General features: G+C 39.7%; 1 protein-coding gene across 1 annotated transcript in view; it reads left to right on the forward strand.

Moving 5' to 3' along the window:
• Window positions 1–13,396, forward strand: part of phlpp1 (PH domain and leucine rich repeat protein phosphatase 1) — a 71,979-nt gene that overhangs the window by 54,976 nt on the left and 3,607 nt on the right. The window contains exons 5-16 of the mRNA XM_077555898.1: window positions 3,517–3,663; window positions 6,494–6,721; window positions 8,568–8,770; window positions 8,906–8,966; window positions 9,232–9,327; window positions 9,530–9,685; window positions 10,642–10,842; window positions 11,150–11,312; window positions 11,493–11,623; window positions 12,350–12,463; window positions 12,728–12,922; window positions 13,052–13,280. Of these exons, the coding sequence (XP_077412024.1) occupies window positions 3,517–3,663; window positions 6,494–6,721; window positions 8,568–8,770; window positions 8,906–8,966; window positions 9,232–9,327; window positions 9,530–9,685; window positions 10,642–10,842; window positions 11,150–11,312; window positions 11,493–11,623; window positions 12,350–12,463; window positions 12,728–12,922; window positions 13,052–13,280 (1,924 nt within the window). The remainder of the gene's footprint in view (window positions 1–3,516; window positions 3,664–6,493; window positions 6,722–8,567; window positions 8,771–8,905; window positions 8,967–9,231; window positions 9,328–9,529; window positions 9,686–10,641; window positions 10,843–11,149; window positions 11,313–11,492; window positions 11,624–12,349; window positions 12,464–12,727; window positions 12,923–13,051; window positions 13,281–13,396) is intronic.

Below are 13,396 nucleotides of genomic sequence, written 5' to 3' on the forward strand. Positions count from 1 at the left end.
CCACTTTTGTTAACAAGAGTATGAAAACCTAGACATTTTTTTAAATAATCTTTTTTGGGGAAAAAAAAGATTATTAAAAATTAGGGGCGTTAGGCGATTAAACTTATTAATTGTAATTAATCACATTAATTATTATTAATCTGTTCTAAATGTACAATCATTTGTTTCCTAGGTTTTCGCCTGAAAATGTCAAAAATTCATTTGAACTATTTCTATTTAGCATTTTTTTCCACTTTTGTTATTTTTTTAAATAATCTTTTTTGGGGGAAAAAATATTATTAAAAAATAGGGGCATTAAGCGATTAAAATTATTAATTGTAATTAATCGCATTAATTATTAATCTGTTCTAAATGTACAATCATTTTTTTCCTAGGTTTTCGCCTAAAAATGCCAAAAATTCATTTTAACTATTTCTATTTAGCATTTTTTTCCACTTTTGTTAACAAGAGTATGAAAACCTAGACATTTTTTTAAATAATCTTTTTTTGGGGGGGGAAAAGAAGATTATTAAAAATTAGGGGAGTTAGGCGATTACAATTATTAATTGTAATTAATCGCATTAATTATTAATCTGTTCTAAATGTACAATAATTTTTTTCCTAGGTTTTCGCCTAAAAATGTCAAAAATTAATTTTAACTATTTCTATTTAGCATTTTTTTCCACTTTTGTTAACAAAAGTATGAAAACCTAGACATTTTTTTAAATAATCTTTTTTTGGGGGGAAAAAAGAAGATTATTAAAAATTAGGGAAGTTAGGCGATTACAATTATTAATTGTAATTAATCGCATTAATTATTAATCTGTTCTAAATGTACAATAATTTTTTTCCTAGGTTTTCGCCTAAAAATGTCAAAAATTAATTTTAACTATTTCTATTTAGCATTTCTTTCCACTTTTGTTAACAAGAGTATGAAAACCTAGACATTTTTTTAAATAAGCTTTTTTTGGGGGGGGAAAGAAGATTATTAAAAATTAGGGGAGTTAGGCGATTAAAATTATTAATTGTAATTAATCGCATTAATTATTAATCTGTTCTAAATGTACAATCATTTTTTTCCTAGGTTTTTATACTCTTGTTAACAAAAGGGGAAAACATTTTAAACTAATAGAAATAGTTCAAATGATTTTTTGACGTCTAAAGCTGCCAATGGCAGTGAATGAGTTAAAAATCGAATCGCTGAAAATTTGCTAAATCGTTAAATCGAGTTTTGTCTTCTGGATGAATAAAAGCTGCTGTTCTTAGTCCGGTTACATCCAAATGTTTTTGTGAGTTGTAATTTTGCCCAATGCTGTATGGGTGGTTTACAAGACATGTTTACAGTAGCTACCAACTACCTAATTGTGGCATTTAAGTACAAACTGAAGGTTACCTTTATGTTAAAACTAATTTAGTATCAGTATACATTATTGTTGTCTGAACATTTTGTAGAGGAATTATTTTTGAATAAATAAAACCTTTAAATAAATGTTTCTTGGGTTTATTAGATTAAAATCAATTAAAATCGTAATCGTCCTGAACGACTACAAAAATCGAGATTTTATTCTTTGGCCATATCGCCCAGCTCTAACCTTGAGCCACGGCCACCACCTGGTTGTTTAATTTCACATTTGTTGGGTGGACAGGGACTCCAGGGACCCAAAAGTCCATTTTCCATAATATTTCCCCTTTAAATGCGAGTGATGCACGGCTTCCGCACGGACCAAATGAGGAAACATCCCTTTGGCGCTGCCAAACCTGAGTAAGCTCGTCCTCATTTGACTCAGCGCGATGACATAAAAGGAGGTCAGTAATGAGAAAGACATGTTTAGCTGAGAGTCTTTTTTTTTTTTTTCCCCCGTAGTTAACGGAGAGACCAACGCCTTCATGAATGTGTGTGTGTACTATTTTGGACAGTTTTGTGAAAGGCTGTTTTTGGTTGGCTAAAATCACAAGCTGTGTGTGTGTGTGTGTGTGTGTAACATCAAACTTGGGTCAGGGTGGTTTTGTTGTATCTCCCAAAAGGAGAGCCATGCCGCCTGCCTGCTCGCTCTGCCATCTTTGCTCTGCTGGCCAAATACTTAGCGGCAGATCAGATAGGCAATAATCAGACTCATCGTTTCCGCTGGCATAAAACTGCCTTAGTTCCCAGCATGCATCTCTCTCTTCTGTCTGAGTATGAGGTCATTCCTCCCTGGCCATGCAAATGACGCAGAGTTTGGCCTCTTTTATTTACATCTGTCGGGATGCTTTTGCAGGTCATGAGGGACAGCTTTTGTCACAAATTTAAAATCAAATAAAAGTTGATAAAGGGTGTCCGCAGATGCTTAAAATATCCAAAATGAAGGCATTCCTTTAATTATCTGCAAAGATGACTTTAATCCTTAAATCCTGGTCTAAAATAAAAACACTGATGGATTATTACTGTAGCATTTCAGCAAAACAGATTTAATGAATGGAACCATCAGCAAGTATTTGTTACGGAGGACTAGACTCTGGTACGCATGTTGGCAGAAACGTCAGTAATGGGTTTAAATTTGATTTGATTTAAAGACCTGCCATGTAACACATTCTGCTGGTAATCAGTTAAATATAATAAAACATTTAAAATAATGTGTTTTTTTTATCTTGCTTACCTACCACTAGAACTTCCCTTAACAGAAAAAAATACAAATACCTTTTTTATTTGTTATGTGTTACCAGACATGATGTCATGGTATTGAATTAGAAAGTGTCCAGAATTTTGTCTGGTACTACTTCTGTGTATAGAAAACCTTGCTAACCTTAATTTTGTTCAGTGCCAAAATTGTGCATTTTGGTTAATACTACCCAATACATTTGCTATTGTGATATGAATAAACGCAAAATAAACCCGGTCCCTCCCTATCTTGCATTTTAATGGTTTCTTCCACCACGCTGCCCCCTCCTTCATTGAGTTCTGTGAAACTGTCCTCTAATCCTGCTCAGAGACAAACAGATTTGTTAGATCATAAACTCGCTGGCGGAGATAAAAATCACCAGAGCGGCTTCAGACAGATACGGAAAGAACGCAGGAGCGTGCTCGAAGATGATGGCATGATAGGACAGACAAGCGGAGAAGCAGGAAAGTGATATGAGCATTACTCAGCAGATTGCAGAGGTTGATTGAATGAGTGAATGACACGCACGCACGCGCGCGCACACACACACACACACACACACACACTGCCTGAGGGAGTCACCCTCAGCAGGAATGACTCGCCAGCGCTGATCAATTTTTTTTGTCACCTTCATGTGCAGTGTGTGTGTAAATAGTAGGATGAAAAAAAATCCAGTGTGGCTACATTAAACAGATAGCCTGACATTGCCTTTAAGTAAAAACAGATGAAGGGGTGTTGACACGTGAAGGTCACCCCTCTGCTACGGAACGCCACTCCAAATGTCACCGGTCTCTGCTGTTTGAATAGACAACACAGACGCCGGGGTGGCGACTGTTTTCTAAACTCCATAAAGACGGCGTTGAATCTTACCGTTGTGTCGTGTCTCTTAAATGTGCAGGTTCTCCCGTCTGCGGAGCCTCAACCTGTCAAACAACCACCTCGGCCAGTTCCCGCTGGCCATCTGTGACATCCCCACGCTGACAGAGGTCAACCTCAGCTGCAATTACCTGCCCTCGGTTCCCAGCTCTGTGGGGGCCATGACCAAGTAGGTAACAGTAGGGTGGGAGATTTTCTAGTGGCACCCTGGCACTCAAATTTTCCATGGTCATTAGGTCACCATTCTGAAAGTCAAACTGAGCTTATGTATTTAAAAAAAATAAATTTGGGGAAGTATCATCATCTTTATAAATGTAAATAACCAGATTTACAGTCCCTCTAATAGATAATAAAAGTGATTGACACTAGGGGTGTGGCAAAAAATCCATTCTCATAAGAATCGCGATGCTCATTTAGTACCATTCAGAATAGATTTGAAATGTCCCAAAATCGATTTTATTTAAATTATTTCATATTGTTTTGCCTTTGTTTGTGTGTGCCTTTATTGGTTCATGTTGTACTCTATTTGGCCACTTAGGGGCAGTGTGGTTCCACACGGTCTGATACATTGTTAAGTTGTGGCCACATTAGAGAATAGAAGAAAAAAGTCACAATCACGTTATTCCAATAAAAGTTGTTTTCTTTTGAGTGAAGTGCCGCAAGTAGCTCGCTAATTAGCATTAGCGAGTCCGACTGGAGTAGATCATTACAATTCCTTGCACATCTATAAATTGAAGCAAAAATCATTCTCAATCAAATCATTTTGAAGCAAATAATCAAAAATCGATTCTGAACCGATTCGCAGACCCAAAAATCGGAATCAAATCAAATAGAATCGTGAGACATTCAAAGATTCCCACCCCTAATTAACACTACATTGAGTGTGTCTGTGGCGAATGAAAGCAGCCTACCCGACAGATAACAAAAGATGTACTTTATCGTGAGCAGGCACTCCAGAGAGCCGCCTATTTGTTATACAACCAATTAAAAAGTCAATATTCAATAATGTGTCCCCTATAATGCAAATAAGCACCTTTAAGTAGTCATCAAGTCATTCCATATATTGTCAGGGGGGAAAATCCCCTTAATTCACATGCACAATTGACATTAAAGGATTAAGGTGAAACCCATCTTAGCTCAATTGCTAACCAAAACAGCAGCACCCACTGAAGTACTTTAACATCTCTTAGATTAATTGTAGGCTCTTACTGATGACTATGTTTATGTTAAGCATAAATAGACCTTCCCATTTTGTTTTAAACTGCAGTTTTACTGGACATACATTTTAGTATACCGGTTATGTTGTTAAGCATAATTTAAAAAAAGTGCTCGTACAAATGATGAGGAAACCACACTTATCTTACCAATACATTTTGGAAAAATTCTATGCTTTCAACCTTCCGGAAGAAGTAAAGTATTCCAGTTCTGTATTTTTTTCCGGCAACAGGGAACTTGTTGCAGTTAATCACTATTATTATTATTATTATTGACATTAGAAGGTAGGTGAGGCCATCACTGGCTTGAAAGTGGCTGAACTTCTCACCTGACCCCAGCGTCAAAAGTTTACATAGCCAAATGTAGCCGTTTCCTAGTAACAAGCACCTGGCAGTGCAAACGCCACACGGCGCTTCACTAGTTTCAACACGCTCGACAACTTTTGTGGCATTCGCCATTCAGACATGGCCTCAATCGTGACCCCCGCCCCACGCCGTTTTTGTTGTTCTGCACAGCAAGTCATTTTTACAAAGTAATTCTCGGCTTGTTTAATGTGCTGAATTAAATGTTTGCTCTCTCTCTATATTTAACACTCAGCTTTGTTTTGCTTTACAGGCCCTTCAAAACGAATTGTTGATGTATGCCAGATGAGTTTATTTGAGGTTTTGCCTGATGACAGTCTGACCTAATACTGATAACAGATTGTATGTTGTAAAATGTTGCAATCATTTCATGACCTTGAGCCACAAAAGGATTGACCGCAGATAAAAAAAAAATAATAATCCTTTCAATTAAATGGACACTAGCATTCTAAATGTGAACACAGAAATGTTGAATTTTAAACAGTCCCCAGGTGTCCTAATTATTGATCGGTGACATGCATTTGCCAAAATAGTCCAAGGTTCAAACATTTTTAGCACACTTTAGATGCCATTAAATTTTTTTTTTTGAATGACTAAAGTATTTTTACATTTAAAGGCTACTGCCACCTACTGTAGTGGATGTGCAATTACAATTTATTCTAGTATGGCAAAAAAAAAAAAGTGTTCCCTGAGGTCACATCCTGGCACCACACCGCACCCCCCTATTTGAATAGGACAGCTGTTTAGAACAGTCAGAGCTAAAGAAGTTAGCGGTGTGCATTCAATCAAACTCAGAGCAGCTCTGCTTACCTTTTGACTATAACGTGATAGCAGGAACACTCAAGGGGTTGGGAGTATTTGTGCATGATAATGCTTCTGCATGATAGTGTTATCAATGACCCCAGCCTAGCTGATCATGTGGGAACAAAAACATTTTTTTTTATATGTATACTTAAGTTTTCAGCTATTCTTCTATAATGGCAAGATATAAAAGTCATTGCATGAAGTCATAAATCCGAAACTGTTAAACGTTTCTCATCTCAACCATTGAAAAAAAAAAAATTGATTTTGGTTTATTCTTTAAACCCCATGCTTGAGGAAAGCTTTCCTCCTGTGCAGCCAATCTATTGTTTTTAGACAGCTATGAGAACCACTATAACTACCAAGGCGTGATTTAGCAGAAAGTGCTTGGACAGCTTTGATTTAACATGAACATAAAGGCATGCTGGCTGCAAGAGTGAATGCGATGAGAAGTTAATCTGTTGGAATGATCTGGTATGCCGCACATTCCAGAAGTGGCCAGCAGGGCCGGCTGGATGCTTGCCGCCACCTGCTGACCATTTTATGTAATTTCATTGCTTCACAGGCACAAATCTTGGGGATTCCTCTCCATTAACGTTGCGTTTCTCTTCCCTTTCGCAGTTTGCAAACGTTCCTGCTGGACGGCAATAGCCTGAGCGAACTACCCGACGAGCTGGGCTCCCTCCAGAGGCTGTCGTACCTTGGCCTCTCCTTCAACCAGTTCAGCCACGTGCCGCAGGTGCTGGAGCGGCTGGCGTCCATGGAGAAGCTGTGCATGGCCGGCAACAACCTGGAGACGCTCACCCTGCAGAACTTCCGGCTGCTCCGCGTCAAACACGTCGATCTCAGGTAGCACCGAAGGACGGCGCGAGTGCACGTCAGGTGGTTCGTAGAAGATTGAACTTTGTTTGTGCCCTTAATGATGGACACTAACGTCAGACCGCAGAGAATCAGGGAATGATTTGCTCGTGGCGACGCCGACACTTGTCTCGCCATAGGTTAAGTTGCGATGACTTGCACTATTTGCGAGTTAATGCCTCACTCTTTGTAACTTTGCTCAATCAGTAAAAAGAATCGGGGGGAAAAATGTGTCGTAACATGCTCACGTGTCAGTGACTGTGATAGAGTTTATACTGGTTGTTTTTGTGCATATCAGCATCGGAATACTTTTTGAATCCCATTTAAGCGGGGCACAGTGTCTTAGTGATTACCATGTCTGCCTTACAAGCCCTCCTTTGTGAATTTTACATCTTCTCTGGCTTCCGCCCCCATTCCAGAAATATGTATTTTTGGCTCATGTGAAATTCTGGTCCTCGGGGGCCTCAGTCCTGCATATGTTAGAGGTTTCCCACCACCAACACACCTGATTCAAAGGACCAGCTCATCGGCAAGCTCTGGAAGACTCCTGATAACGATCCTGATCCTGATTCAGGTGTGTTGGAGGAGGGGAAACCTCTAATACATGCAGTTTGAGGCCTATGTCTATAATCTAAATTGTGTGCAGGTGCGAATGTGAGTATGAATGCTTGTTTGCTATACAGTGCAGGCCAAAAGTTTGGACACACTTTCTTATTCAATACATTTGCTTTATTCTCATGAGGTTACTTTTTAGATTCTCACTGAAGGCATCAAATCTTGTGTATGAACTGATGTGGAGTTATGCACTTAACAAAAAAAGGTGAAATAACTGAAAACGCGTTTTGTATTATACAGTCTTCAAAATAGCCCACATTTGCTCTGGTTACTTTTTTGCATACTCTTGTCATTCTTACCAATGTCTACCTTTTGAAGCTCATCGAGAGAATGCCAAGAATGTGCAAAAAGGTCATCAGAGAAAAGGGTGGCTATTTATTCATGTATTTATTTTCACCTTTTTTTGTACATAACTTCAGCATGTAATCTTTAGTTGTCATAGTTGTTGTCATCGTTTTGATGCCTTCAGTGGGACTCTAAAGTCATGAAAATAAAGCAAATGTATTGAATGAGCAGGTGTGTCCAAACTTTTGGACTGTACTGTACATGTCCCAACCAACAACCAGTCCAGGATTATATCCCGCCTCTCGTCCAGAAGCTGCTGTCATAGGCTCAATGGATGACAAATTAAAAGCATAATAATAATTAAATTAATATTAATCATATCATATTATGAATATACATGAGCGATGGTACACTTATTGAAAATTGTTTGTCTATGTTTAGGACTCGTATTAAATGTATGACTTGTCTGAAAAATGTGCAGCAATTTTGTCACACACTGAAAATATTATAATACTATATACATAAAACTTTAATATCATCAAAGAAATGTGATACACACATTACACATTTTTCTTGTAAAGTGACATCGGTGAAATATTACTCCTCCTTGTCAAGCCAAATTGTGCTACCTTGAAGTACAACATTCTCATAATTTTACCGTCTTTTGGTTGATTGTCAAAATTCTCTTAATTCACGCTAGTTGTAATCAATACCGTTGATATTCTTGCATTTGATGACGCTGACTTCCTCTTTATTATATCTACTGCGATTACAACCATTACAAGTACATTTAAAAAGATGCAACAGATGACCACTTAATCAATCTGATTTAATTACACACTCCAGAGACCCAACTATTTATATTTTGTATACAAGCAATTAAAAAGTCAATTTGCCTTAATATGCCCACTTTAAACATCTGTTCTGTGTTTCCCAGGCTAAATAAGATCTCCAACATTGTGCCGGATGAACCTGACCTGTTGAGGCACGTCACCCAGCTGGACGTGAGGGACAACCGTCTGACGCTGCTGGATGCCTCCGTGTTTCCCCGCCTGGAGGTGCTTCACTGCGAGAGAAACCAAATCGCCAGCCTCAAGGTCAAGGGCTGCCTGCTCAAGGGCATCTACGCCTCCAACAACGGTGGGTCTAAAGCCCCGCCTTTGTTTCAGACAGAGCCGGCTGATGTGAAAATCGCTCGCCTCCCAGCCACCTGTTTTTGTAGATGACCACAAACGTCCTTGCTGTAGGTTAATGAGTTTGGATTTCTACCCACAGAGCTGCGGAACCTGAATGTCAGTCCCGTGCCCTCCAATCTTAGTTACATGGACATCTCACGGTGAGAAAAATCCCAAACGCACACACACGCAAGGACATAAAAATGACCTTTAATATGAATTGTGAGGTCAGTAGAAAGACAGTAATCTTTGGCTTCCATTTATGTTTCAAAGCACTTAATCAGTATCTCAGCCTTGAAAACGCTTCCTCTTGGCACTGCGGGGAATTAAACACACACGGAAGAAATATTTGCTGCCGCGCTTTAACAAACCGCACACCATTTGTCATCATCATCTCCCCATTTTTTCCCTCTGCCCTTTCCAAAGGAACCGTATGGAGTCTTTGCCAGACTGGCTGTGTGAAGCAAAGAAACTGGAAGTGCTGGACGCCAGCCACAACCTCGTCGGCGAGCTCCCGGCGCGGTGAGTGTCCCTCGAAATGGTGTGCGCCGCTGATGCCAGCCGCTCATCTGTCCTCCACATAGGGTCATAAATCACAGCAGACACTCGCTTCCCCTCATAGAAGTCACTTTGTATGCAGCACATCCCTCATCTTTCTGTATCTGCGTATGTATGTGCGTATGTTTGCCGGTTCTGTTCTGACAAAGCCATCTGGGTGCCGCAGGTTGTTATGCAGCAGCAGCCTGAGGAAGCTGAGTGTTGGACACAACCAGTTGCAGAAGCTGCCTGAAAGGCTGGAACGCCCCCTTCTGGAAGTTCTCGACGTGCACCACAATCAACTAGTGGAGCTGCCCTGCAATCTGTTCCTCAAATGTGTCAGGTAGCTGCAAAGAATTTTCTGTTTTCTTTGCAATTAGATTCATCATTTTTAGGGGTGTCAGTGCGTTTTTTTAACGACCCGCCCTTACTCGGAAAGTCTGTACTGGGGGAATTCCAGTCACAGCGCAGCAGACACGTCCACGTCAAAATTTAGCAGTATAAATTTAATAATAATGCATTTATTTGTGGAGACTGGGGGTCAAGTTCTATTTTACAATAAAAATGTGCAGACTTTCACAAAGTTACTTCATGTTAAAGATTATTTTATTTATTTTTTTATGGAGAGCTCAGTATTGTTCATTCGATTTGACATGTCATCATTGCTCTCCTTTTTTTAATTAATTTTTTATATATATATATATATGTATATATATAATTTGTTTTTTTGTATGTGGGTGAGAATGTGTACGTGCGTGCGTGTGTGTGTGCGTGCGTGCGTGCGTGCGAGTGTGTGTGTATTCATTAGTTCACCTAAAACCTATTAAAAAAATCCCATACTAATAATATAATATAATAATAAATTGCCAAATTAGATATAATTAATTACATTAGATAGCTCTTAATGTGAAAGAAAAATTGACTGAGCTGTCACCATCTTACAAATGCACTTCTCGTGGCAGAAAAATTACCAACACAAATCAATATCACACTCATTTTTTTACAATACATATTTTTAATTTTAACTAAATGTTATGAATTATTATGAAATTGCTGTATCAATGACTAAAAGATGCAGCCATATTTCTATTACTTAAAAAAAAATCCAAAATCAAAGTATGAAAACGTAGAAAAATATATTCTATTGTACATTTTATTGTACATTTAGAACAGATACAAAATTTGCGATTCATTGTGAGCTAACTATTGAAGTCTTGGGATTAATTACGATTCAAAATTAGAATCGCCTGACACCCCTAATTCATAATTTTTTCAATAATCTTTTAATTTTGCTCCCAGTTTACGAAGCGTGAACGCTTCAGCCAATAAATTGGAGCACCTGCCTCCCTCCACGCTGTCCGAGGAGAGCCACAGCATCTTGCAGGAGCTCTATCTGACCAACAACCGCCTAACGGACAAGTGTGTGCCCATGCTGACTGGCCACTCGCACCTTCGGGTTCTTCACATGGCCTACAACCACCTCCAGACCTTCCCGGCCAGGTAACGCTCATTCAAAGTTTCATCTGAAGTGGGGTTCACACACAATGTTTAATTACACTGACATTTTAACAAACTAATTTGGGAGGAAAAATCATTCTCAATACAAGTAACACAAAAGGACAATTTCTTAGGATTATCTTTTAGAGACATGTGAGAATCAGATCTTTGCTGAATACGATTGTGAGAGGAGAAGCAGTTCATCAGATTAAACCTAATTATCCTGCCATTTAGGCCCTTTGTCCCCAAAAAATGTTCTGCTTGTAATGGAAGTCTCCACAGTCTATTACTTCTGTCCTCTCTCCACCAGCAAAATGGCAAAGCTGGAAGAGCTGGAGGAGGTCGACCTGAGCGGCAACACGCTGAAAACTGTGCCCACCACCATCATGAACTGCCGACGTATGCACACACTCATCGCCCACTCCAACTCCATCGAGGTCTTCCCTGAGGTCATGCAGCTGATGGAAATGAAAGTAAGGCAACGTAGATAGATACACCTGCACACAACAAAACATGACAACTACATCTCAATTCTACCATTGCACAGAAAGATTAGATCACGCAGGCATACTGCACCTAATCAAGTGGCCAACAAGTGTGTATGCCGCCATTGCATGTCGTGCGAGTGTTTACGTGTCTTCCTCTGACGTCAGTGTGTGGATCTGAGCTGCAACGAGCTGAGCGAGATCACGCTTCCGGAGAATTTGCCTCCCAAGCTTCAGGAACTGGACCTGACTGGAAACCCGCGTCTCAACCTGGACCACAAGACCCTCGAGCAACTCAAGTGAGTTGTTTTTTGTGTTTATTGGTTTGTTTTTTCACAGTTAAGAGCAAGGGTGGGCGAGCTTATTTGCCCCGGGACACATTGGATTTTTAAAACGGATGAATTAGTCAGATCATTGGTAGATGAGTTTTTTTTTGTTTTGTTTTTAATAGCTGAAATGTAGATGTAAAATATTTGAAATGGTTTATATTAATAATAAAATCAAATTTTCAATATATTTATGTTTGTAATGAATTTTTAATAATAAAAATATACAAATTATTCTCTAAAAAAAAAGATAGTTAAATATATATCACTGGCGTTGGGCTGAAACATTGTACCAAAAATTAACATTGCATACTCAAAAAGAACAAGCCATTTTCAACATTTTAGTGAGGTAAACAATTTGTAGAAAAAAAAAATAATAATAATAACACCCGCATGTCTCACCAAGAGAATATAATTTTTGATTTAATCAAATTAAAAAAAAAAATTTTGGATTAATATTGATGAATATTTTGAGTTTTCGGCCAAGCAATACTTACTAACTAAATTAACATGAAATGAAAATGTACATTTTAATTAAGGAAAGACCTGGGCAAGGTGTTTCCATAACAATATGTGCTATTGTACATGTACCTTCTTTTCCTATCCTTGCTCGCTTGCTGCTTTTATTCCTACTTTTTTGTTTCTTCTCTCTTCTACGCCAAATGAGTGAATTTAATCCACTTCTTGTTGCTCTTTCAGTAATATTCGCTGCTTTCGTATTGATCCCCCGCCGACCTTCTCATCAAACGAAGCACCTGGGGGGCCCGCCGTGTGGAGTCATGGTTACACGGAGGCCTCGGGCGTCAAAAACAAGTGAGTTTAATCGGTCAGTAATGGAGGGGACAATTAACCGGCGGAGCTTCACTAATTTATCAAGGGTGCTGATTGAAAACAAGTTAAAACATCTCCACATGGACAAAGAGGAGCGAGGCGAGCCGTGCATGCCTCTCTTGTTCAATAGACTGGTTGGAGGGATGTTGTTACCATGGTTATCAAAATGCTGAGAAATTGATAAGCGAGCAGAAAACTTTCTTCCATAACAATAAAACCCCAAACTCTGATTTTCTTTCATTTCAGACTTTGTGTGGCGGCGCTATCGGTGAACAGGTTCTGCGGGAGTCGCGAGGCTCTTTACGGCGTGTTTGACGGGGACAGGAACGTGGAGGTGCCTTACCTTTTACAGTGCACCATGAACGATGTGCTGGCCGAGGAGTTGCACAAGACCAAGAGCGAAGAGGACTACATGACCAACACGTTCCTTGTCATGCAAAGGTCATTTTATGTTTGTGTGAGACAAAGCATACCTCACAAACTTGTCATCACCTTTTTTTTTTTTTATCAAATTGATGCTCTGAAAATGATCAACCCGTAATCGTTGCCGCTCCCTCGTCGCCATCACAGGAAGCTGGGAACCGCCGGGCAGAAGTTGGGCGGCTCAGCAGCTCTGTGTCACATCCGCCACGATCCCACCGACCCCAGCGGCTGCTTTGTATTGACGGCCGCCAACGTGGGCAAGTGTCAGGCCATCCTGTGCCGCAACGGGAAGCCGCTCTCCCTGTCCCTGCTCCACAACGTCGGCCTGGAGGAGGAATACCGCCGGATCAGGCAGCACCGAGCCATCGTCACAGAGGTAAAGTTTGACATGGAGGATGTGTGACCAGCACACTTTTGAGGCAGCGGCGGGTTGTAGATTTAGTACCTGGACTTTCATTGGGGAGTACCTAATTTGATCGCCCATCGTCTAGC

The sequence above is a fragment of the Vanacampus margaritifer genome, chromosome 2, assembly GCF_051991255.1.
Source record: "Vanacampus margaritifer isolate UIUO_Vmar chromosome 2, RoL_Vmar_1.0, whole genome shotgun sequence".
Taxonomy (NCBI): Eukaryota; Metazoa; Chordata; class Actinopteri; order Syngnathiformes; family Syngnathidae; genus Vanacampus; species Vanacampus margaritifer.